This window comes from Oncorhynchus gorbuscha, linkage group LG13, assembly GCF_021184085.1.
Source record: "Oncorhynchus gorbuscha isolate QuinsamMale2020 ecotype Even-year linkage group LG13, OgorEven_v1.0, whole genome shotgun sequence".
In the NCBI taxonomy this organism is placed as follows: domain Eukaryota; kingdom Metazoa; phylum Chordata; class Actinopteri; order Salmoniformes; family Salmonidae; genus Oncorhynchus; species Oncorhynchus gorbuscha.
In genome coordinates, this window is record NC_060185.1 from 67,875,416 (window position 1) to 67,902,371 (window position 26,956).

General features: G+C 46.2%; 1 protein-coding gene across 3 annotated transcripts; it reads left to right on the top strand.

Moving 5' to 3' along the window:
* Positions 1–9,384: 9,384 nt before the first annotated feature.
* On the top strand, positions 9,385–16,156 carry LOC123993403 (protocadherin-18-like). Of its 3 annotated transcripts, none has more exons than XM_046295512.1 (4): positions 9,385–12,285; positions 12,748–12,836; positions 13,163–13,347; positions 14,637–16,156. In XM_046295512.1, exons 1-4 carry the CDS (start codon positions 9,787–9,789, stop codon positions 15,596–15,598), a joined length of 3,735 nt encoding a protein of 1,244 aa, XP_046151468.1. In that variant the 5' UTR covers positions 9,385–9,786; the 3' UTR covers positions 15,599–16,156. The 3 variants fall into 3 exon arrangements, with proteins under 3 accessions (XP_046151468.1, XP_046151470.1, XP_046151469.1); XM_046295514.1 differs by having other exon boundaries at positions 13,163–13,278; XM_046295513.1 differs by having other exon boundaries at positions 12,781–12,836.
* The last annotated feature ends 10,800 nt before the right edge of the window (positions 16,157–26,956 follow it).

Here is a 26,956-nt window from a genome sequence, read left to right on the forward strand (position 1 = left end):
AACAGAGGGTTATATACACGTCTAATACTGAGGGACTTGAAACCAGGTGTGTAGGAAAACAAGACAAGACAAATGGAAAAATGAAAGGTGGATCGGCGATGGCTAGAAAACCGGTGACGTCGACCGCCGAACGCCGCCCGAACAAGGAGAGGAACCGACTTCAGCGGAAGTCGTGACACTCTCAACCAGATTCATGAGGTAGTCAGCTGGAATGCATTACAATTAACAGGTGTGCCTTTCCTTCTTATTGCTTTTGAGCCAATTGTTGTGACAAGGTAGGAGTGGTACACAAAAGATAGAGCTATTTGGTAAAAGACCAATTCCATATTATGGCAAGAACATCTCAAATAAGCAAAGAGAAACGACAGTCCATCATTACTTGAAGACATGAATGTCAGTCAATACGGAAAATGTCAAGAACTTTGAAAGTTTCTTCAAGTGCAGTTTCAAAAACCCTCAAGCGCTATGATGAAACTGGCTCTCATGAGGACCTCCACAGGAAATGAAGACCCAGAGTTACCTCTGCTGCAGAGGACAAGTTCATTGGAGTTAACTGCACCTCAGATTGCAGCCCGAATAAACACTTCACAGAGTTCAAGAAACAGACACATCTCAAAATCAACTGTTCAGAGGAGACTGTGTGAATCAGGCCTTCATGGTCGAATTGCTGCAAATAAACCACTACTAAAGGACAACAATAATAAGAAGATTCTTGCTTGTGTCAAGAAACACGAGCAATGGACATTAGATCGGTGGATTCCAAATTGGAGATTTTTGGTTCCAACCCCCGTGTCTTTGTGAGACGCAGAGTAGGCGAACGGATGATCTCTGCACGCGTGGTTCCCAACATGAAGAACGGAGGAAGTGGTGTGATGGTGTGGGGGTGCTTTGCATGTGACACTGTGGGTGATTTATTTAGAATTCAAGGCACACTAAACCAGCATGGCTACCACAGCATTCTGCAGCAATACATCATCCTATCTGGTTTGCGCTTAGTGGGACAATTACGGACTACAAAGGGAAGCCCCCACGTGAGCTGCCCAGTGACAAGAGCCTACCAGACGAGCTAAATAACTTCTATGCTCGCTTCGAGGCAAGCAACACTGAAGCTTGAATGAGAGCATCAGCTGTTCCAGATGACTGTGTGATCATGCTCTCTGTAGCCGATGTGAGTAAGTCCTTTAAACAGGTCAACATTCACAAGGCCACAGGTTCAGATGTATTACCAGAATGTGTACTCCGTGCATGCGCTGACCAACTGGCAAGTTTATTCACTGACATTTTCAACCTGTCCGTGACCGAGTCTGCATGACCAACATGTTTCAAGCAGACCACCATAGTCCCTGTGCCCAAGAACAAGAAGGTAACCTGCCTAAATTACTACAGACCTGTAGCACTCACGTCTGTAGCCATGAAGTGCTTTGAAAGTCTGGTAATGGCGCACATCAACACCATTAACCCAGAAACCCTAGACCCACTCCAATTTGCACACCGCCACGACAGATCCAACAGATGATGCAATCTCTATTGCACTCCACACTGCCCTTTCCCACCTGGACAAAAGGAACACCTATGTGAGAATGCTATTCATTGACTACAGCTCAGCGTTCAACACCATATATATAGCCTCCACATTGACTCTGTACCGGAACCCCCTATATATAGCCTCCACATTGACTCTGTACCGGTACCCCCTATATATAGCCTCCACATTGACTCTGTACCGGAACCCCCTATATATAGCCTCCACATTGACTCTGTACCGGAACCCCCTATATATAGCCTCCACATTGACTCTGTACCGGAACCCCCTATATATAACCTCCACATTGACTCTGTACCGGAACCCCTATATATAGCCTCCACATTGACTCTGTACCGAACCCCCTATATATAGCCTCCACATTGACTCTGTACCGGAACCCCTATATATAGCCTCCACATTGACTCTGTACCGGAACCCCTATATATAGCCTCCACATTGACTCTGTACCGGAACCCCTATATATAGCCTCCACATTGACTCTGTACCGGAACCCCTATATATAGCCTCCACATTGACTCTGTACCGGAACCCCTGTATATAGCCTCCACATTGACTCTGTACCGGAACCCCCTGTATATAGCCTCCACATTGACTCTGTACCGGAACCCCCTATATATAGCCTCCACATTGACTCACTACCGGAACCACCTATATATAGCCTCCACATTGACTCTGTAGCGGAACCCCCTGTATATAGCCTCCACATTGACTCTGTACCGGAACCCCCTGTATATAGCCTCCACATTGACTCTGTACCGGAACCCCCTATATATAGCCTCCACATTGACTCTGTACCGGAACCACCTATATATAGCCTCCACATTGACTCTGTAGCGGAACCCCCTATATATAGCCTCCACATTGACTCTGTACCGGAACCACCTATATATAGCCTCCACATTGACTCTGTACCGGAACCCCCTGTATATAGCCTCGCTACTCTTATTTTGCTGCTGCTCCTTAATTATTAGTATTTATTACTTTTATTCTAAAAACTGTATTGTTGGTTAATTGCGTGAATATAAGCATTTCACTGTAAGGTCTACCTGCTGTATTCGGTGCATGTGACAAATACAATTTGATTTGATTGGATGGAGTGCTGCATCAGGTGACCTGGCCTTCACAATCACCTGACCTCAACACAATTGAGATGGTTTGGGATGAGTTGGACCACTGAGTGAAGGAAAAGCAGCCAACAAGTGCTCAGCGTATGTGGCTTTTGGAAAAGCATTCCTTATGAAGCTGGTTGAGAGAATACCAAGAGTGTGCAAAGGTCTCATCAAGGCAAAGCGTCCCTACTTTGAAGAATCTAAAATCTAAAATATATTTTGATATGTTTAACCATTTTTTGGTTACTACATGAAGTGTTATTACATAGTTTTGATATCTTCACTATTATTCGACAATGTAGAAAATAGTAAAAACTAAGAAAAACCCTGGAATGAGTAGGTGTGTCCAAACGTTTGACTGGTACTGTACCTATGAGGAGAAGTCATTTTGAAAGGGCTTCTTTGTGTACACAACAAGGACGAGTCTATTGCCATCTCTCTTTTAGTGTTTTCTTTGTATCCAGACCTGAAGAGTGAAGGGCTACAGAACACCACTTTCTATTCAAACCCAAGAAAGTAAACCGCACATAAACAGCAGCAGGCACATAACACTAACTACATACCGCACCACAGGGCTCTACGCTGCCATTTTTTACAAGGAGCATATGTGCTCCTAAATTGAAAAATGTAGGAGCGCATGAAGAAATCTAGGAGCACAATGACAAATATTAGACATATTCATAAATTGCCAGCAATTACAAAATATAGGGTTAAGGAGCACCAGAAAATTAGATTTTTAAGACAGAGATGTAGCCTACCTTGGGCCTATATGAATTCTAGCTACCTTTGAGGCTCATCTCCTGAAGAAGCTCTCCCTTTTCCTCTCATTCTTTTCCACTAAATGTTATATGGGGTATTTTTTTCTATGGCACTTCTGCACCCAAACTAAAATTCCAGGTAGCACAGCAAAATATTTAGGAGCATATGCGAGCAAAATGGTAGCACGTAGAGCCCTGCAACACACCACACCGCACTACACACCTGTTGCTCTATCAGACAGACTCAATGAGGTCCTTCAGACAGTCCTAAAGGTTGAATATAGGCCCGTTAGGTTGAATAAACTCATTTAATAAGGGACTTTCACAGGGTGTCAGCACCGTAGTATAGGGACCCAACAGATGAGACAGTAATCACAGCCAAGACAATGAGGCCTAATAAGGGACACGTGGTCAACAAACACAACACAGCTACTGTTTCTCAGCTGCCGCATGGTTAAGCAGAGGTGTGGTGGGGATATTTGGTTATTTATAATCCATCACTGGTACCACTGAATTTACTCAGGACATAATTCCCCACTACAATCTTAGGGGAAAAAAGGTGATATCAAGAACCTAAAAGGCTTCTTCAGCTGACCCCATAGGAACCCTTTGGATAATCCATATTGGTTACAGGTAAAACCCCTTTTGGGTTCCATGTAGAACCCTTTGGATAATCCATATTGGTTACAGGTAAAACCCCTTTTGGGTTCCATGTAGAACCCTTTGAATAATCCATATTGGTTACAGGTAAAACCCCATTTGGGTTCCATGTAGAACCCTTTGGATAATCCATATTGGTTACAGGTAAAAACCCTTTTGGGTTCCATGTAGAACCCTTTGGATAATCCATATTGGTTACAAGTAAAACCCCATTTGGGTTCCATGTAGAACCCTTTGGATAATCCATATTGGTTACAGGTAAAAACCCTTTTGGGTTCCATGTAGAACCCTTTGGATAATCCATATTGGTTACAGGTAAAAACCCTTTTGGGTTCCATGTAGAACCCTTTGGATAATCCATATTGGTTACAGGTAAAAACCCTTTTGGGTTCCATGTAGAACCCTTTGGATAATCCATATTGGTTACAGGTAAAAACCCTTTTGGGTTCCATGTAGAACCCTTTGGATAATCCATATTGGTTACAGGTAAAAACCCGTTTGGGTTCCATGTAGAACCCTTTGGATAATCCATATTGGTTACAGGTAAAAACCCTTTTGGGTTCCATGTAGAACCCTTTCCATAGAGGGTTGCACATGTATCACAACCTGGCTCTTAGATGGTAACAAGCAAAGGGAGTCCACACATTGGCAGATAAGGAGTAACAGAAATGGTTATTAAATAACTGACAAAGTATAAAGCTATGAAGGAAAACTAACCTGTGAAGTTTGAAAGTAGGCATGTGAGGCGTGTAATGGAGATGCATGGATGAATGTGTGTAAGTGTTGAAGGGTGCACCAAATAAAATAAAAACATCATCAACCAAATCACAAAACAAGAGAGCCAGGACTGGGGGCACCAGGAACTTTTATCTCCTAGTTGATCCCAAACCCAGGTGCAACTTGTCACCTTAATTATCCAATCAGGCTCACCTGTCCCCAATCTGCAAATAAAAGCACAATGGTTCTACCTGAAACCAAAATGGGTTCTACCTGGAACCAAAAAGTGTTCTCCTATGGGGAGAGCAGAATAACTCTTTTGGAATCATTTATTTCTAAGTGTGTAGTGTCAGTGTACATCTATGAAGCAATACCTTAATGTCTAACTGTCATGAATACTCAGGGAGAATTTTTGCCTTCACAGAAGGCAGGAATCGTGGTCACAGGCAGGCAATGGTCATACACAGGTAGGCAAACAGGCAGGTGAATCAGAACTAGGACTGAAGGCTATAACTGGTTCTCACAAACGAGCCAGGAAAAGGCTTAGTAGAGTCAAAACAAACAATGCCTCACAGGCACAAACAGAGTGAACTGAACTGAATAAAGGAGCCGATGAGACCAGGTGAGTAACAAACACAGGTGAAAACAATGAACAAAAAGGAAAGGTTCAAGAACACGAACACAAAGAAACAACGCTACATTCAAGAACACAACGAAACAGAACACAAGGCAGACTAAGAAAATAAATACAGAACCTTACACTACTGGTTCCTGTACTTACGTGCATTTTATTTTTGGAGAAGAGCATCAGTGGTCTCCGTGGTACTGTATTTCTCAGTGGTTGCTGGTATTTCTTTCTCTCTTATCTCTCAGCTCACAGAGATGGCGCTGTGGAGAAGAGCAGGCAGTATATACGGCCATGGAAGATACAGTATGATGACTGTCCTCTCAGAGGGCGAAGGTCTGAGAGATTGAGTGAGAGTGAGACGAGAGAAAGTGTGCGAGAGGGTGCAGTGTTATTATAAAGAAAGGACAAGCAGAAGCCCACACAGACATACAACACTATCACGTAGTCTAATCTGTTTGGGCCCTTCTGCCTTGTCTCCAGACTGGTGATCCTATAAGGACTAAGGTATGGACACCGTGGCACAGATTAAAACACACGGGTGCCTATGTTTATGTAGGCTGTGTGACTCTACTCAAGATACATACATTCACAAATGATTCTACATTTGATGTCTCTAAAACATGACATCGTTAATGAAATTGTGGGTATGCATTGTGTTGTTACCATAATCTGGATAGGCCTATTTTCAAACTGTAGTTATTGGTAAATAATAGGCCTCGGTGAAGTAATGCATATGTAAAAACTTTGTATCTGGGGATGATGAAAGACTTGACTAATTGCATGCCATTCATTTGAACCAAGTCACTGGAATGTCTTCAAAGAAAGCATTCCTGGTGTGAATGTTGATACAAGTTGTTATAAACCCTGCGTGGTCCACCTTGAATGACAGAGGAAACTATTGTAACTCTTTATACAACCGTGGCCATCTTCGTGTGAGACAAATACCCGCCCTGCTGCACGTGTCTTATGGCAACGACACAACGATTCTTGCAGCGGATGAATAACAACAAGCATTGTCACGAGGCCACACGGAATAGACCCGTGCTTCTTCCCTACTCACCCAGCTCTCTCCCCAAGCCTTTCCTTTCCTCATGAGAGAGCCGAGCTAACAGAACGATAATGAGAGAGGGAGGCGGCAGATGCTCGCATGCCTTTACAAACGCCCGCGACCCCGGCGCGCGCAGGATCAGGAGCATTCCTCCGGCTGTCGCACCGAACGGGGGAGGGGAGAAACTTTCCCTTTTGTGATTGCTTTTGTGAGTGGCTCGCGGGCAGCTTCCCCGAAGGTTTTCGGTGAACCCCGGGGCGGCCTGCTTCCACCTGCTAAGCGCTTTTGTCATCGAGATCTCCATCATTTCAATGACAAAGTGCAGCTCTCCCTCCCACAGCTCTCTCCTCTCTCCAGGCTCCCAGTAGTAACTTTACGGCCCCAGTGGGCTGAATCACTGCACCCCCTCTCCATCCAAAGAGTGTGCCATATGAGCAAGCCATACTGTTGCCAAAATTAACACAATGGAACATTTTCTGAATTAATATAGGCAGCTTGAAACCAGCAACAGAATTTTAGCATAGTATTGCGTCTACAGTTGTGTTAAATGTGAGATCATTATGTAGGGCAGCTATTGGCGAGCTATAGTCTAGGTTATTGCATTATACAAATACATTGCTTTGAGATCTGCATCTGATTATTTTACATGTCAACACTGAAACATACATATCTGTGTTTGGCATATAATTCCTGTGTAGCAGAGTTCTTATAACGGTATGTTCTTGCCTACTGTGGCATAAGACATTTCGGGTTTGAAACTGTTTTGTCGCAGCATCTGCCATCTATGCCCAACATAATGATAACATAGACGTTGTATATATATATATATATATAGAGAGAGAGAGTTTAAAGCGTTCCTAACACACATACGCCTAGATACGTGCGTGTACTGAGTTTGCATCTGCTTTCGGCAAACATACCGCCTTGATTTAGTGTTTATTCGAATTAAACCCGTTCTTGTTAAAGCTCGCGCTGTGTTTGTCTTCTTTGTGGAGGAAATGTGATTAGCTTGCATTCCCCACTGCAGTAATGATATTAGGGCACTTCAAGCTCGCTCGGGGTTTTCTCAGAGCCGGGTGAGATGGAGAGAATCGAGGCACCGGCCCGTGTCTAACTTTGTTAAACGTTAACGGGGCCTATTCACCCGTGCTCCCTATAGCTACCTTTCACACAGAGGGGGCATGTCTGCCCTCGTGAGAGAACAGTCTACATTGCTGCTCTTGCATTCCCAGGGACCGCCCAAAATAATTTGGCACCAGTTACTTCATTGAAAGTTTGAGCGCTTGTTTTGGATGCTGCGTATAGGACCTATTTACGCATCTAAAAGGGATATCTGGGTCACATTTATGTTGTTCTAATGCCACACTCTACTGTATGTGGGGATCTTATCAAGTAAATTCTAAAATCAAGCACATAAATGTGTTCATTATCTGGTATTTGTCTAGTATGTGCTGAATCACTAGGGAGAGGGCTTTATTGATTTGCAGCTCTGCTGAATCAATGTCCATGTGTGTGCATGGGGACAGATGGCGGAGAGAGCTAGCGCATCTCTGATGCTTTTTCCCACGAGTCACTCCAGGAATGTAAATGCAGCTAGGGAGCCTCAGTAAATATGCTCTATCCTACTTTACAGAGAGAATATATAATACATGCTTTTGTCCAATGGGCTAAAATTACCATCGGAATACCTTGGTGCTCCGGGTTAACACATCAAATATAGCTTGGTGGGAATTAATACGTTTGCCACTTGTGTCTAATTGTGCACTGAATGGGGCCAACCGGTGGAGTCTAGAAAATGTTTTGGAGATATTTATCAAAGCAAAGCGCGAGGAAACGGCATTGCGTTATTTCTGAATCGCATCGAAAGGGCGTCAATTCTCTGGTAGTGTTTCTATCCGAGGCTCGCGGGGCCTGGAAAGATCTAGGACTAATTATGGGTTTGGGTTGTCTGAACCTCGCGCCAGATGGCCCGGTGCCTTCTTAAAGCTCCAGTTGCTCGTGTTTGCACTCTGAGTGCGAGTTTGAGGATGATAATTCAGCCGGATCAGGGATGGGAGGTTGTAAAACAGTATTATGCAGGGTATAAAAGCGTCCGCCGGAGTGACCTGCCGTGAGGCACACTCAACTGGAGGGAATCCTTTCACAAATGTGCCACATGCGCCACGAGGACGCGCAGAAGTCTTCTCACTCAGTAAATTGCAAGTTTTGGATCCACAAACATTCACTCTTATATTTTTCTCTCCACTCTGGTGGCTTGAACGATACAATGTGAGCCTATGCAACCTTTTGATCACCACGACTTTAGGAACATGAATTTGGAATTCATATTGTATCCACTGTGACCCACTTGAATACCCCATTATATATATTGTGTCCAATGTTCTCCAGTTAGGCTAAATATATGAAACAACCACATAAGACATTCACCTCAAAATATATTTAGATTTGTTTTATTGCCATAACAGATGCTCATAACCAGCACGTAAAATTCAAGCAGGGCTATGTTGCGGTGTATCTCATCCCAAGGGAGATTATATGGAACGTTTAAATGCTTGATCATATTTAATGTTGGAATAGAGTGTTAAGATTATGTTTTAGCATAGTCAATCTGACAGTGGCACACTTCTGTGAATTGCAGCTTTAACAATATGCGAGTGCCGAGGCAGCCATGGGTCAATTTGGCCATGTTTAAAGTTCTCCCTGAATAAGCAGCCCTTATTGTTGTGGCACACTTTAAAACTACGTCTTTGGGCTGGTCCTCCCGACTTCTGGAATCAAGGCCCCCTCTGTGTTGTGAATGGACACCCTGGAGGCAGCGAAGGGGCAGCACTTGATTTAGGGAGGGGTGTAAAGGAGAGGGAGGGGGGCTTGGGTGACTTTTTGTGTGAGCTGAGGAAAAAGACGCAGTTTGGGTGAGGGGCGGGCTATGAGGGCCAGTCTGTAGACGAGACAGACCGCAGGAGCGCGCGACAGAGCAGAGCGCACAGCAACACAAACGGAGCTACGCCTTTTCTCACCGCTCAGATTTCCAGACGCACACTCACACACACAGACCGGGGCTTAAGTGGATGTATGCAACAGATCACAACAGCAAGAAAAACACTGCATTTGAGTTGGTGTGTTTGGTGTCAAATTGGAGCCAAAAGAAAACTCCGACCCGGTTGATTTTGAGTTCTCAAATGTTCATCCTCCAGTCGACTTGCACGACTTTTCACCAAAGACGACTTACTGAAGGGATTTAACATGCTAGTCTTTTGAGAGAGCATCTTTTTTAAACCTTGCTCCTCCGTGGTAGTGTAGCCCCATCCCGGGTGCTGAAGATGGGTGCCAAAATGAACACACCCAAAGGAAATATAGTATTCTCCACTGCGCTATTATTATTTTTGGTTGTAATTATGCAGGCCGTTTCTGGTAAGACTTTGAAATATAAAGTTTATGAAGAGCAAAAAGTGGGCACAGTGATTGCAAGGCTAAGGGAGGACGTGGCGGATGTTCTGTCTAAATTACCGAGTTCACTGTCCTTTCGGTTCCGTGCTATGCAGAGGGGGAGCACTCCATTTCTGTCGGTTCGGGAGGAGGACGGTGAAATCACCATAGGGACCAAGATTGACCGGGAGAAGCTTTGTGAAAAGAACCTAAACTGTTCTATCGAATTTGACGTTGTCACTCTTCCCACTGAATACCTCCAGCTGTTCCACGTCGAGGTGGAAGTCTTAGACATAAACGATAACTCGCCACAGTTCTCCCGTGCCATCATCCCCATTGAGATATCCGAGAGCGCCTCTGTGGGAAACCGCATCCCGCTGGACAGCGCCACCGACCCTGACGTGGGAGATAACTCCCTTTACTCTTACTCTCTGACGCCGAATAACTTTTTCAAAATCGACATAAGGACCAGAACCGACGGTGCCAAATATGCAGAGCTGGTGGTGGTGAAAGAGCTGGACAGGGAGGTGCAGTCCAGCTACCAGCTGCAGCTAACGGCCTCGGACAATGGAGTCCCCCCGAAGTCCGGCTCCACTCTGCTCAAGATAAGCATCTCAGACTCCAACGACAACAGTCCGGCTTTTGATGAGCAGGTGTACGTTATTAATCTCCTGGAAAACTCACCACTTGGGACTCTACTGATTGATTTGAACGCCACAGATCCGGATGAGGGCACTAACGGTAAAATAGTTTACTCTTTCAGCAGTCATATCTCTCCCAAAATACTGGAGACGTTTAAAATGAACCCCGAAAATGGCCAAATTACTCTGATTAAAAAAGTGGACTATGAAACTACGTCATCTTATGAGTTGGACATTCAGGCGCAGGACCTGGGTCCTAACTCCATCCCAGGACTTTGTAAAACCGTAATCAAAGTGGTGGACGTGAACGACAACAAACCGGAGATCAACATTAACCTCATGACTCCCGGTAAGGAGGAAGTGGCCTACATCTCGGAGGGCGCGCCGGTGGACACCTTCATAGCATTGGTGCGCGTGGACGACAGTGATGCAGGGCTCAATGGCGACGTGGTGTGCCGCCTGCACGGACATGGGCACTTCCGGCTGCAGAAGACCTATGAGAAGAATTACATGATCCTGACCAATGTGTCTCTGGACAGAGAGAAGAGGTCAGAGTACAGTCTAACGGTCATAGCTGAGGACCGCGGCTCTCCAAGCCTTTCCACCATCAAACACTTCACGGTGCAGGTGTTGGATGAAAACGATAACCCGCCCCGCTTTGAGAAGAGTCGCTACGAGGTTTACAAGTCAGAGAACAACTCTCCCGGGGCCTACCTGATGACAGTGGTGGCGTCTGACCCTGACCTGGGCACCAACGGCCAGGTGACCTACACGGTTGTGGACACTCTGGTCCAGGGAAGCCCCATCTCCACCTACGTCACCATCGACCCGTCTAACGGCGCCATCTACGCCCTACGGAGCTTTGACCACGAGGACGTCAGCCGCATCTCCTTCACCGTCCAAGCACGGGACGGAGGGAACCCCCCCCTATCCTCCAATTCCACCGTCCTTCTGACCGTGCTAGACGACAACGACAACCCGCCCGTCATCCAGTCCCCACTCCTACGTAACCACACCGCCGACCTCCTCCTCTGGAGACACGCCTCCGCCGGTCAGCTGGTCACAATTGTCAAGGCCACTGACCGTGACACCGGCATCAACAGTGAGCTGAGCTGCTCCATCGTCGGGGGCAACGAGGAGGGCCTGTTTGTGATGGATGCTCGGCGGTGTGAGCTGCGGACCAACGGCAGTCTGGAGGGGGTTCCCAAGGACGTGCTGGAGATCAGAGTGGAGGTGCAGGATAGGGGAACCACCCGCCTGTCCACTGGGGCCCTGCTCCGCCTCTCCCTCCAGGAGAATATGGACTTCCTACCCCCAGGCCTCCCCACGGGCCCCAGCCATTCCCTCCTGGACCTCTCCCTCATCATCATCATCTCCCTGGGGGCCGTGTGTGCCCTGCTGTTGGTGGTCATGGTGATGTTCGCCACAGCACGCTGCAACAGAGAGAAAAAGGACCCCCACAACTCGTACAACTGCAGGGTGGCTGAGAACACGTACCAGCACCACCCCAAGAAGCCCTCTAGGCAGATCCACAAGGGAGACATCACCCTAGTCCCCACTGTCAATGGAACCCTGCCCATACGGGCACACACACACTCACCTTCTGCCTCACCCGCCCCAGAGAGGGGCACCATGGGTAGCAGGCAGAGCCATCACAGCCGCCAGTCGCTCAACAGCCTGGTCACCATCTCCTCCAATCACGTCGCAGAGAACTTCGCTCTGGAACTGGCCCACGCCACGCCCCCTGTCGAAGTAAGATGAGAGAGAGCGAAACAATGTCTAAGTTCATGTCCTTAGTACAGTATTAGTAGATGGTTTATGAATATGTTATCTACTAATGGTCTTGAATCACATAAATGTCTTTGGATTAAAATAGACCCCCATCAACTATGGATCTATAGAATAAAGAAGGACTGAGTTTTGGCCTTGTCTTGTATTATGGTGATATAGAAATTGAACGATGTTTATTATTATGATTTTTGCATTTTATATTTAATATTCAGTATTTGTTCTGAATTTGTCCCCGATGTTGTGGTATGTTCAGTACTCCATCCCTTATATCCAGTGATCATCTCATGTTTTAGAACATATCACGTCATATCAACATCCATCCACCTCGTGTCCTTGTTTGTGCCTGTCTGCTCCCATCAGTATTCATTTATTCATTCATTCCTTTCATTCTTTTTTTTTTTACATTTTCTTTTTCGATTGTAGCAAGTCTCACAGCTTCTGTCCATGCTCCATCAGGGCCAGTACCAGCCAAGACCCAGTTTCCGTGGCAACAAATACACCAGGAGCTACAGGTATTAACACCATCTAACTGCACCTTAAAATAAACACACCTGAAGGGAATCAGAATGTACGTGTGCATAACTCAGTAAGGCTCTAAGGCATATCCTACAATGCTTTACATATTCCTAAAAAGCTTTTGGCTGTATTCCCTCGTAGGCCTATATGTGCTTTGTTCTATTTTAGTACTCAACCTTAATAACACTTGATAATTGCATGCAAAAACCTTCGCCACTAGAGAATTCACTGCACTATCGTTTTGATATGCATAAGCCTCGAACCCTCCTCCAATGTTGTTTTCTATGAAAGTTGAACCATCATTTCCTCTCTCCGTCTCCAGGTACGCTCTGAACGACATGGACAAGTTTAGTCTGAAGGACAGTGGTCGTGGCGACAGCGAGGCTGGGGACAGTGACTACGAGGCAGGACGAGAGTCTCCCATCGACAGGCTCCTGGGTGAGGCCTTTAATGAGCTATACCCTCATGACGGCCAACACAGACCACATCCACAGCATCCGCATGCAGGTATACACCCTTCAACTCATCACCCCTCTCAACTCACCTCAAAACCCACCCTCACCCGTCAGCCTACAACACTCTCCCCTCTATATATCAACCTCTTACCCTTGTTCTTTACTGAACTATACCAACAATGACTGCATGCAGGTATACCATCCTCACCCTTTTCACCATATCCCTCCGCTCACCCATCTTAGCCTTTACCCTACACTACAGGTCTCCACTGAGCTATGCCCCACCACAACACACATTATCACACCACCTCACCTCTCACTACAACTATCAATCACCCTCATCCCCAACACCTCTGAGAGATCCACTCCCCAGCTGTTTATCAGCACAGTGCCTGGGACTGGATGGGACTGTGGATGGAGAAAAGAGGCAGAATTATCGCCTGTTTGTCTGATGAGAAAAAGCTCTCATCTCCTCCATAACACAATTATTTCAGAGTGCGATCAGGCAGCCAGGCAGTCAGCATGGCAGTTCGCAGGCAGGCAGAGGTGGTTGGAGTGGGTTTTTCAACAGCTTTGAAAGGCTGTTTTTGTAAATCAGCCCGGTTCATCTTTTATTTTTGCCTTTCATCAACGGGGAAGGCAATATACTGCCTGCCTACATGGCTGCGGCTGCTGTTTTTCCAATGCTCCCCAATGCACTCTTCCTTCATCAGCTCTAAGATGTATTATAAATGGTCTTTTCATGGTAATGAGAGGGTAATGAAGTCCCTGAATAGCATGAGTGACTAGCCAGCGGTCTGTAATGAAGGCTTTAACTTGGCATATTTGATTTGTATAATTTATTCTTCAGAGATTTTTCATTTGAAGATTTAATATTGAATAGACGCAATTTCAAAAGGGAAAAATGCAGGTTTTTAAGCAGATTCTTTTGAAAGAGTAATAGTGGCCATTGATCTGGCCCAGTGAATTGTGTCGATATGTTAATGTTGAAGGTAGTGTGCTCTCTCCTGCAGCGTGATATGCTATCTAATTATCTTAGATTTCCACCCATGTTTGTACCCAGATCACACAACTGTGTTTTAACATGAATGGACAATGTTTGATGTTAAAAGGCTATGAAAGACAATCTTTCATCTCCTCCCTTCAAAACCACTCCCAGTTCTATGCCTACTCATCACCATCTCCCCTCATCAAAAGTCTATCAAAAAAGAACAGTAATACCCAGAACAATCTATGGTCTGTGTATGTAGAAATGCATGGCCTCCTATGTATTTCATCTCCCTGTGCAGTGCCTTGTGACTCTGTATCCCTGACCACGTCTCTCTCCCTCTCTCGCTGTAGCGATGAGACTGTGCACTGAGGAGTGTCGTGTCCTGGGTCACTCTGACCAGTGCTGGATGCCTCCCCTGCTCTCCCCAGCCTCCTCTGACTACCGCAGCAACCTCTTCATCCCAGGAGAGGACCCCCGCCAGGCCAGCGATCCCCAGGAGCCGCCCCAGCCCTCCGACCCCGACCACCCTCACGTACAACGTGGCAACCAGAGCTTCTCCACCTTCGGCAAGGACAACCAGGAGGAGGCCGAGGAGGCAGAGGGGGGAGAGGAGGGGGAGGAGGACGACCTGTGTGGAACCACGTCCCTGTTGTCAGAGATGAGCAGTGTGTTTCAGAGGCTCCTCCCCCCATCGCTGGACTCTTATATCCAGGTCAGCGAGACACAAAAGGCAGGTACAAGTATGGGGGGTGTAGGTGTCCCCATGACAGGGTCACTGGACAGGAGGAGGAGTCATCTGCCAGGTAAGCCCAGTGCTGCCGCCCACCAGCAAGGTGTTGCCGCATGGGCCGCCAATACCCACTTCCAGAACCCCGGCTCTAGCATTGGGCCCTCAGGCCAACCACACCCCCAGAATGGTAGCTACCACACCCTCAAACCCAGCACCAAGCTCAGCCCCCAGAACAACCACCACAACCAGGCCGTCCCTAAAAACAGCCCTCAGAATGGACACGGCCACCACGCCCCCACCCCCAAGAACAGCCCTCTTCTCACTGCCCTGGTCAGCCCCACCCTGGTGGCACCCTTCCTGGCCCCGGCCCCCATCCCTGTTCCCCTCCCGGGGCCATGCGGTAAGTGGCTCCCAGCCATGGAGGAAATCCCAGAGAACTTTGAGGAGGATGAGTTTGACTCGGTGCTGGGGCAGCTGGGACACCTGCAGGGGAAGAGGAGCGACAGCCGGCATGAGCTGATGGACGCCAGCGAGCTGGTGGCTGAGATCAACAAATTGTTACAGGATGTCCGGCAGAGCTAGACAACACTAAATACCCTCCACCTTTGAACTCTGACCTCCAACTTCCTGTCTTCCTGTCAGGAGTCCTGCCATGTCTATGGAGGGGGAGCTGAGGAGTCTGGGTAGGAAAAAAGAAAAGAGAAACCAACGAAAGACATAGACCTGCAATTGTCGTTAAAGTTGCATTTCTAACGTATTTGTGTTTTGTGAATGCTAAATATCCAAATAATGTTTGTATTTTCTTGTTTGGTACACAATGTACACAATGTGACTGTATTTATCTTTGTATTTTAAAAATACATTTGTATTCTTATATTTATATAAAGTAACTGTATATAAACTTAATCAATCAGAATTCTATTTTTATATATTGAAGTGAAGAAATGAAGAAAAAAATAATCAACATTTTGACATGCAACTGAAAATCTACATATTTAATATTGTCTTTTGTATTGTGAAATGTTTTTTTATGTCACTATTATTATATGTATACATGAATATATTAATTATTGGACAGAAGTCTTTGTGGTGTATTGTGGGAACTTGGGGGGAAACACAAATAAAAGTGAAAAAACACAGAACTAATATGAGTTTGTCTTGATGTTTCATATTTGACTAATGTTGTCATTGTATTAGAAGAAGGAAGTCACAGAGGTTTATTTGCTAAGTTAAATGTTTCCATAGAAGGTTAATAACCTTCACAGATCTCCAACATTTGGCATACATAATGATATTAGAGGCGTGGGTTTGGTATTGTGTGTGTGTGTGTGTATGTGTGTGTGTGTGTGTGAGAGAGAGAGAGTATAATTCTACAAAGAGATGCTGAACTGTTGTCTAGATTTCTATGAGAATAGTTCCATATGAGCTCCCCCTATTGGTCAAAAGAGCTCACTATTGGTCCAATAGCGGTCAGGTCTTCTACGGTCAGCGCCAACCTGTATCATTGGGAAGTACCTACCTTAAACTCTAATCCTAACCTTAACCCTTACCCTTACCCTAACCTTGACCATAATGCTTACCTAACCTTAACCCTTACCGTAACCATTTTAAATGTCAACTTCAATGTGGTAGGGACTTCCCAAGGATCCTGGGTTGGTCAGACCTCAGGTCTACACTAGCACACTACTCTTGGATGTAACAGTCAGATATTCTCCAATTCATGTCCTATATATGTATTTGGAAGCAGGCTGTACATGACAGTATAGTGTTGCCTCCTATTTTTTTCTTGGTCGATGGCTGATGTTAACAGTGCAATGAAAAACCTTGGTTCTATTATCACCACTTACTACTGCTACCCAAGCCCGTTCTTCGGATTACTTTACCCATCTGAAGGTCTGAGGCTCAGTTTGAAACAGAACAGAGCCCCCTGGAGGCCAGATTGGATTATTGCAGGAGTAGGTTCCTCCTCTTCATGAGCAGCAGTGGCAAGCATCTGGAGCTGAATTCACTAGGTGCTCTGTAGTCCAAATAAATCACTGACACTCAACCACAGAGATACCTACAAACCAATAACATCAGTCAGTCAGTATGTAGGTCAGTCAGTCAGTCAGTCGTCAGTCAGTATGTAAGTCAGTCAGTCAGTCGTCAGTCAGTATGTCAGTCAGTCAGTATGTCAGTCAGTCAGTATGTCAGTCAGTCTGTCAGTCAGTCAGTATGTAAGTCAGTCAGTCAGTATGTCAGTCAGTATGTAAGTCAGTCAGTCAGTCAGTATGTCAGTCAGTATGTAAGTCAGTCAGTCAGTCAGTATGTCAGTCAGTATGTAAGTCAGTCAGTCAGTATGTAAGTCAGTCAGACAGTATGTCAGTCTGTATGTCAGTCAGTCAGTATGTCAGTCAGTCAGTCAGTCAGTCAGTCAGTAGTCAGTCAGTCAGTCAGTCAGTCAGTCAGTCAGTATGTCAGTCAGTCAGTCAGTATGTCAGTCAGTAAGTCAGTCAGTCAGTCAGTATGTAAGTCAGCCAGTCAGTCAGTCAGTCAGTCAGTCAGTCAGTCAGTATGTCAGTCAGTATGTAAGTCAGTCAGTCAGTATGTAAGTCAGTCAGACAGTATGTCAGTCTGTATGTCAGTCTGTATGTCAGTCTGTATGTCAGTCAGTCAGTCAGTCAGTCAGTCAGTCAGTCAGTCAGTCAGTCAGTCAGTCAGTCAGTCAGTCAGTCAGTCAGTCAGTCAGTCAGTCAGTTGTCAGTCAGTCGTCAGTCAGTCAGTCAGTATGTAAGTCAGTCAGTCAGTCGTCAGTCAGTCAGTATGTCAGTCAGTATGTCAGTCAGTCAGTCAGTCAGTCAGTCAGTCAGTCAGTCAGTCAGTCAGTCGTCAGTCATATAATAATATATAATATAATAATAATATATAATATATATGTTTAAGTCAGTCAGTCAGCCAGTCAGTGGTCAGTCAGTATAGTATGTCTACCAACTGAGCAGTCCAGTCAGTATGTCAGTCAGTCAGTCAGTCAGTCAGTCAGTCAGTCAGTCAGTATGTCAGTCAGTCAGTATGTCAGTCAGCCAGTCAGTCAGTCAGTTAGCATGCCAGTCAGTTAGTCCGTATGTCAGTCAGTCAGTCAGTCAGTCAGTCAGTCAGTCAGTCAGTCAGTCAGTCAGTCGTCAGTCATTATAGTATGTAAGTCAGCCAGTCAGTCAGTCAGTTAGCATGCCAGTCAGTTAGTCCGTATGTCAGTCAGTCAGTCAGTCAGTCAGTCAGTCAGTCAGTCAGTCAGTCAGTCAGTCAGTCAGTCAGTCAGTCAGTCAGTCAGTCAGTCAGTTGTCAGTCAGTCGTCAGTCAGTCAGTCAGTATGTAAGTCAGTCAGTCAGTCGTCAGTCAGTCAGTCAGTCAGTCAGTATGTCAGTCAGTATGTCAGTCAGTCAGTCAGTCAGTCAGTCAGTCAGTCGTCAGTCATTATAGTATGTAAGTCAGTCAGTCAGCCAGTCAGTCGTCAGTCAGTATAGTATGTAAGTCAGTCAGTCAGTATGTCAGTCAGTCAGTCAGTCAGTCAGTATGTCAGTCAGTCAGTATGTCAGTCAGCCAGTCAGTCAGTCAGTTAGCATGCCAGTCAGTTAGTCCGTATGTCAGTCAGTCAGTCAGTCAGTCAGTCAGTCAGTCAGTCAGTCAGTCAGTCAGTCAGTCAGTCAGTCAGTCAGTCAGTCAGTCAGCTTGTCTAAATAAACCAGATGAGGCTAACCGTACGGTACGTGCTAACATTTAGTGTGTACGTGCACCTTTGTGGGTCTGTATTAGGCTCAGATGTCTCAGTATTTTACCCATTACATATGTCTTACACCTTTCCCACACTGAGCCCATAACCTGGTTTAGTCACTCACTCCTTTCTTGCATCGACACTGAGATAGAAGAAACCACTAGAATTACAACACAATTATCAACAACTCATTGTTTTCTGTGTTCCTACCTTCCTGCATTTGAGCCTTTATACATAAGTCTGTTTCTATCAGCTAGGTTGATAGTGAGATAGCTACCATTAGAGGCTTTTTCTAGTGGTAGAGCGAGTGATTGAGGGAGGGAGAGGTAGCAGGAGAGAACGAGTACATGCTCGCGGGAGGGAGCAGGAGGAGAGGTAGTGGGAGATGACAGAGACAATTACAGAGAGAGAAGGAAGGAGAGAGAGAAAGAGGTAGGGATTCAGAGAGAGTGAGAATAGAGAAACAGAGAGGGAGAGAGAGAGAGAGGTTGAGAGATGGAGAGAGAGAATGATAGAGAAACACAGAGCGAGAGAGAGAGAGAGAAAAGAGGGGGGATAAAGATAAAGAGGGAGGGAGAGAGAGGAAAAGCCAGGGGTTCTTTTTAGGAGAACACAGAGCTGAACACCGGAGTCTGTCGTGAAGAAGGAAGCCAGTGTTTGGCTTTTCATGTCGTCAGCCATTTCTCCTGAATGCTGCTTAACATATCCTCCCTGACTACATCCCCTCCCTCCTCTCTCACCTTCTATCTCCCCCTGCAGACGGCTGTACCCAGCAATAAACCCAGTTTAACAGAACCCTATATTCTCATTTCCACTCAATACTGTCAAGGTCCAGCTGCACTACATGTAGAGAGAGAGTCATAATCTGTGCAGTTTCGTTGGGAATGATCTGTCTTTTCAATGGCATCCACATTTGTATTGATTTTACACAATAACACACTCATGACAGAAACTGACTGATTAAAGTCATGGAGAGAAAACAAGGCCATCTGGACCATAATCACCAGCCATTTTCAAGGTAACAGTACTTAAAACTTCTTTGGGATAGGGGGCAGCATTTTCACTTTTGGATGAATAGCGTGCCCAGAGTGAACTGCCTCCTACTCAGTCCCAGATGCTAATATATGCATATTATTAGTATTGGATAGAAAACACTGAAGTTTCTAAAACTGTTTGAATGATGTCTGTGAGTATAACAGAACTCATATGGCAGGCAAAAACCAGAGAAAAAAATCCAAACAGGAAGTTGGAAATCTGAGGTTTGTAGTTATTGAACTCACCCCTATCGAACACACAGTGGGATATGGGTTATTTTGCACTTTCTAAGGCTTCCACTAGATGTCAACCGTCTTTAGAACTTTGTTTCAGGCTTCTCATGTGAAGGGGGGCCGGATGGGAGCTGTTTGACTAAGGGGTCTGCCTGCAGCCTCGTTGTCAGTCACGCGCTTTCACATGAGAGTTAGCTCTCATTCAATTGCTTTTCTACAGGCAATGGAATTCTCCGGTTGGAACATTATTGAACTTTCATGATAAAAACATCCTAAAGATTGATTCTATACTTAGTTTGACAAGTTTCTTCGACCTGTAATATAACCTTTTGAACATTTCGTCCGACTGGACCAGATCGCGCTTATGGATTTGTTACCGAACGCCCTAACAAAAGATGCTATTGGACATAAATGGACATAAATGATGGACATTATCGAACAAAACAAGCATTTATTGTAGAAATGTGATTCCTGGGAGTGCATTCTGATGAAGATCATCAAAGGTAAGTGAATATTTATAATGCTATTTATGAATAATGTTGACTACCCAACATGGAGGATATTCTCTGGCTGGTTCGGGCTCTGAGCGCTGATCTCAGATTATGCTTTTTCCATAAAGTTAAAAAAAAATCTGACACAGCGGTTGCATGAAGGAGAAGTGTATCTAAAGTTCCATGCATAACACTTGAATTTTCATCAACATGGCTGGAATGGAGTGAATGGAATGGCATCAAACACACTCAAAACCATGTGTGTGATGCATTTTAAACCATTCCACTGATTCTGCTCCAGCCATTAACATGAGCCCAACCTCCCCAATTAAGGTGCCACCAACCTCCTGTGTTTCCAAAGCAGGCCTAAGCGGTTGTAGGAGAGCCATGCTGTATGCCAAGAGCTGTGGATAGTAGCATTGGGATACGGATACATAGAGTGGTGGGCCGTCAGGGCCAGCAAGGCCTTCTCTGCTGGGCTAAACATCATCAGAATATAATTTAAAAAATATATATTTTCCCACAAATATATATTAAATTATTCCCCAGAGTAAGAGTTACACTCTTCATTTCATAGCGTTCCTCTTGGTTGCACTGCTTCCAGCCCCAGGTTGAGATTTGGAGGGCTGGTCTTTATGTTAGATCTTTTATCCAATCATATTCAGCCATCATGTGTTGCCAGGGTTCTAAAATCTGCCCTCAGGCCTTCAGAATCAACAGTGTGGGCGCTTGTAGCTTAAAGTGAAGGGAAATTAAAATTTAGTGTCAACCAATCAGCTTTAGAGTTGGCTATTGTACGCCTGCTGGCTGGCTCCAGTGTTACACAGGAGCCAGCTAGCAGGCGTAGTGTGTGCACGTCTTTTGATTGGATTACCAATATTGAGAGGCAGGTCCTATATGGGCAGGTCTCAGAACTAAAACTGAAATTGATCAACGAATTAATTTGCGTACTACTAAGCTGTTTTTTCAACCCACAATGGCGGAAGGAGAAGATATCGATTTGGTCGAGGATATAACTATAACGCCATTCTCAAGACAAACTTTTCAAGAAAAGTTAGACATTGTCAGGAGAGGTAGACACCAACGCTACAAAGCCTGTCACAGGCGGGAAAGGGGTTTGTTCGCCACTTTCAACTATGGGCGCTATCAATGACTCACAGGCTCCGAGAAGCACTGCAAACTGTACTGCTGGGAATGCCTATTATTTGCAAGTGATCGATTTGGTGTTTGGAGCCACACTGGCTTTGCAAACCTGAGTTGTCTAACCAAGGCAGCAACGAGACACCAAAGTACGGCTGGGCACTTACAAGCAATGGTGCTTTTGAAAACTTTTGGGGACACCCGAGTGGATCTACAGCTCAACGAACAAGCGCGCAGGGCAACGAAGCTGCACAATGAAAAGGTATTGTACTCTTCCCCTGCAATTCTCTGAATAAAAATGTCAATTTCAAGGTGACGCAACGCCTGGTTACACTGCGTTTCTGTCTAAATGTATAGTGTCTAGAGCCATGGCATCATAATGATGGTAATAAGAGGTGGATTAATTCGGGTGGGACTGTGTAGGACTTCACTGAAGGCCCAGGCCCCAGAACCACGGCACGCTACTGTGGACACATGTGAGAGAGCCTAAAGAGAGACTATCACTGATTATTTTGCTGCTGATGGACCCTAACCCTCCACTAAGCCAGCCAGCCCTTCTCAGCACCAACATCTCTCTGGTGGAGGTGGGTTGTGAAAAGGTTTCTTGCTATCTTAAAACGTCGTATGGCCGGGGACAGTATTGAGTAGCTTGGATGAATAAGGTGCCCAGAGTTGCCCAAAGTAAACTGCCTGCTACTCAGTCCCAGTTGCTAATATATGGATATTATTAGTATATTTGGAGAAAAAACACTCTGAAGTTTCTAAAACTGTTTGAATGATGTCTGTGAGTATAACAGAACTCATATGGCAGGCAAAAACCTATGAAGAAATCCAACCAGCAAGTGGGAAATCTGAGGTTGGTCGATTTTCAACTCATTCCCTATTGATGAGACAGTGGGATATTGGTCATGTTGCACTTCCTAAGGCTTCCACTAGATGTTAACAGTCTTTAGAACCTTGTTTGATGCTTCTACTGTGAGGTGGGGCCGAATGAGAGGGGAATGAGTCAGAGGTCTGCCAGAAGACACTCGTTCACGTGAGAGCGAGCTCTGTTCCATCGCAATTCTACAGACAAAGGAATTCTCTGGTTGGAACATTATTGAAGATTTATGTTAAAAACATCCTAAAGATTGATTCTATACATCGTTTGACATGTTTCTACGGACTGTAACGGAACTTTATGACATTTCGTTTGCTCCTAGTGAGCGCGCTTCGTGAGTTTAGATTTGTTTACAAAACGAGCTAACAAAAGTACTTATTTGGACATAAATGATGGACATTATCGAACAAAACAAACATTTATTGTGGAACTGGGATTCCTGTGAGTGCATTCTGATGAATGTTTGGTCTCTGACCGCCGTACTTAGATTATTGCATGGTTTTGAGTGTGTTTGATCGTAGCTAGCTACATAGCTAGCATAGCTAGCTACATAGCCGTCTTTGTATCAAAGATAATTGTGTAGTCTAGAGCGATTTTCCAGGTTAGCTAGCCAGCTATTGTCGTTCTTTTAACGCAACGTAACGTAATCAACACTGCTAGCTAGCCAGCTAGCCCCCGAATAGCAGCACTGTAGAAACTATTACACTCAACGGAACGACTTGATTAGTGTAGTGTCAACAACGCAGCCACTGCCAGCTAGCCTACAAAGTCAATAACGCAGCCACTGCCAGCTAGCCTACTTCAGCAGTACTGTATCATTTTAATCATTTTAGTCAATAAGATTCTTGCTACGTAAGCTTAACTTTCTGAACATTCGAGACGTGTAGTCCACTTGTCATTCCAATCTCCTTTGCATTAGCGTATCCTCTTCTGTAGCCTGTCAACTATGTGTCTGTCTATCCCTGTTCTCTCCTCTCTGCACAGACCATACAAACGCTCCACACCGCATGGCCGCGGCCACCCTAATCTGGTGGTCCCAGCGCGCACGACCCACGTGGAGTTCCAGGTCTCCGGTAGCCTCTGGAACTGCCGATCTGCGGCCAACAAGGCAGAGTTCATCTTAGCCTATGCCTCCCTCCAGTCCCTCGACTTCTTGGCACTGACGGAAACATGGATCACCACAGATAACACTGCCACTCCTACTGCTCTCTCTCTTCGTCCGCCCACGTGTTCTCGCACACCCCGAGAGCTTCTGGTCAGCGGGGTGGTGGCACCGGGATCCTCATCTCTCCCAAGTGGTCATTCTCTCTTTCTACCCTTACCCATCTGTCTATCGCCTCCTTTGAATTCCATGCTGTCACAGTTACCAGCCCTTTCAAGCTTAACATCCTTATCATTTATCGCCCTCCAGGTTCCCTCGGAGAGTTCATCAATGAGCTTGATGCCTTGATAAGCTCCTTTCCTGAGGACGGCTCACCTCTCACAGTTCTGGGCGACTTAAACCTCCCCACGTCTACCGTTGAATCATTCCTCTCTGCCTCCTTCTTTCCACTCCTCTCCTCTTTTGACCTCACCCTTTCACCTTCCCCCCTACTCACAAGGCAGGCAATACGCTCGACCTCATCTTTACTAGATGCTGTTCTTCCACTAACCTCATTGCAACTCCCCTCCAAGTCTCCGACCACTACCTTGTATCCTTTTCCCTCTCGCTCTCATCCAACACTTCCCACACTGCCCATACTCGGATGGTATCGCGCCGTCCCAACCTTCGCTCTCTCTCCCCCGCTACTCTCTCCTCTTCCATCCTATCATCTCTTCCCTCTGCTCAAACCTTCTCCAACCTATCTCCTGATTCTGCCTCCTCAACCCTCCTCTCCTCCCTTTCTGCATCCTTTGACTCCTTTGACTCTCTATGCCCCCTATCCTCCAGGCCTCCTCGGTCCTCCCCTCCCGCTCCGTGGCTCGACGACTCATTGCGAGCTCACAGAACAGGGCTCCGGGCAGCCGAGCGGAAATGGAGGAAAACTCGCCTCCCTGCGGACCTGGCATCCTTTCGCTCCCTCCTCTCTACATTTTCCTCTTCTGTCTCTGCTGCTAAAGCCACTTTCTACCACTCTAAATTCCAAGCTTCTGCCTCTAACCCTAGGAAGCTCTTTGCCACCTTCTCCTCCCTCCTGAATCCTCCTCCCCCTCCCCCTCTCCTCCCTCTCTGCAGATGACTTTGTCAACCATTTTGAAAAGAAGGTCGACGACATCCGATCCTCGTTTGCTAAGTCAAACGACACCGCTGGTTCTGCTCACACTGCCCTACCCTGTGCTCTGACCTCTTTCTCCCCTCTCTCTCCAGATGAAATCTCGCGTCTTGTGTCGGCCGGCCGCCCAACAACCTGCCCGCTTGACCCTATCCCCTCCTCTCTTCTCCAAACCATTTCCGGAGACCTTCTCCCTTACCTCACCTCGCTCATCAACTCATCCCTGACCGCTGGCTACGTCCCTTCCGTCTTCAAGAGAGCGAGAGTTGCACCCCTTCTGAAAAAACCTACACTCGATCCCTCCGATGTCAACAACTACAGACCAGTATCCCTTCTTTCTTTTCTCTCCAAAACTCTTGAACGTGCCGTCCTTGGCCAGCTCTCCCGCTATCTCTCTCAGAATGACCTTCTTGATCCAAATCAGTCAGGTTTCAAGACTAGTCATTCAACTGAGACTGCTCTTCTCTGTATCACGGAGACGCTCCGCACTGCTAAAGCTAACTCTCTCTCCTCTGCTCTCATCCTTCTAGACCTATCGGCTGCCTTCGATACTGTGAACCATCAGATCCTCCTCTCCACCCTCTCCGAGTTGGGCATCTCCGGCGCGGCCCACGCTTGGATTGCGTCCTACCTGACAGGTCGCTCCTACCAGGTGGCGTGGCGAGAATCTGTCTCTTCACCACGCGCTCTCACCACTGGTGTCCCCCAGGGCTCTGTTCTAGGCCCTCTCCTATTCTCGCTATACACCAAGTCACTTGGCTCTGTCATAACCTCACATGGTCTCTCCTATCATTGCTATGCAGACGACACACAATGAATCTTCTCCTTTCCCCTTCTGATGACCAGGTGGCGAATCGCATCTCTGCATGTCTGGCAGACATATCAGTGTGGATGACGGATCACCACCTCAAGCTGAACCTCGGCAAGACGGAGCTGCTCTTCCTCCCGGGGAAGGACTGCCCGTTCCATGATCTCGCCATCACGGTTGACAACTCCATTGTGTCCTCCTCCCAGAGCGCTAAGAACCTTAGCGTGATCCTGGACAACACCCTGTCGTTCTCAACTAACATCAAGGCGGTGGCCCGTTCCTGTAGGTTCATGCTCTACAACATCCGCAGAGTACGACCCTGCCTCACACAGGAAGCGGCGCAGGTCCTAATCCAGGCACTTGTCATCTCCCGTCTGGATTACTGCAACTCGCTGTTGGCTGGGCTCCCTGCCTGTGCCATTAAACCCCTACAACTCATCCAGAGTTGGTGTTCAACCTTCCCAAGTTCTCTCACGTCACCCCGCTCCTCCGCTCTCTCCACTTGCTTCCAGTTGAAGCTCGCATCCGCTACAAGACCATGGTGCTTGCCTACGGAGCTGTGAGGGGAACGGCACCTCAGTACCTCCAGGCTCTGATCAGGCCCTACACCCAAACAAGGGCACTGCGTTCATCCACCTCTGGCCTGCTCACCTCCCTACCACTGAGGAAGTACAGTTCCTGCTCAGCCCAGTCAAAACTGTTCGCTGCTCTGGCCCCCCAATGGTGGAACAAACTCCCTCACGACGCCAGGACAGCGGAGTCAATCACCACCTTCCGGAGACACCTGAAACCCCACCTCTTTAAGGAATACCTAGGATAGGATAAAGTAATCCTTCTCACCCCCCCCCTCCTTTAAGATTTAGATGCACTATTGTAAAGTGACTGTTCCACTGGATGTCATAAGGTGAATGCACCAATTTGTAAGTCGCTCTGGATAAGAGCGTCTGCTAAATGACTTAAATGTAATGTAAATGTTTGCTTTTTCCGTAAAGGTTTTTTGAAATCTGACACGGTGTTGCATTAACTGTTATGGATCATGCACATTTTCGCAGCTTTTTGTTAAAAATCACGCTACATTTCAGTGTCCTGCTACTCATGCCAGGAATATAGTATATGCATATGATTAGTATGTGTGGATAGAAAACACTCTGACATTTCTAAAACTGGTTAAATCACGGCTGTGACTATAACAGAACGTGCGTTTCATCGAAAAGCGCAGGAAAATCTGATCACTGAAAATGGGAAAATATATCCATGCGCCACTTGAACCTATTGTTGAATGGGAACCACATTAAATGGGGCCGAGGTTGCAATACCTACAGCTTCCACACGATGTTAACAGTCTTGTCATTT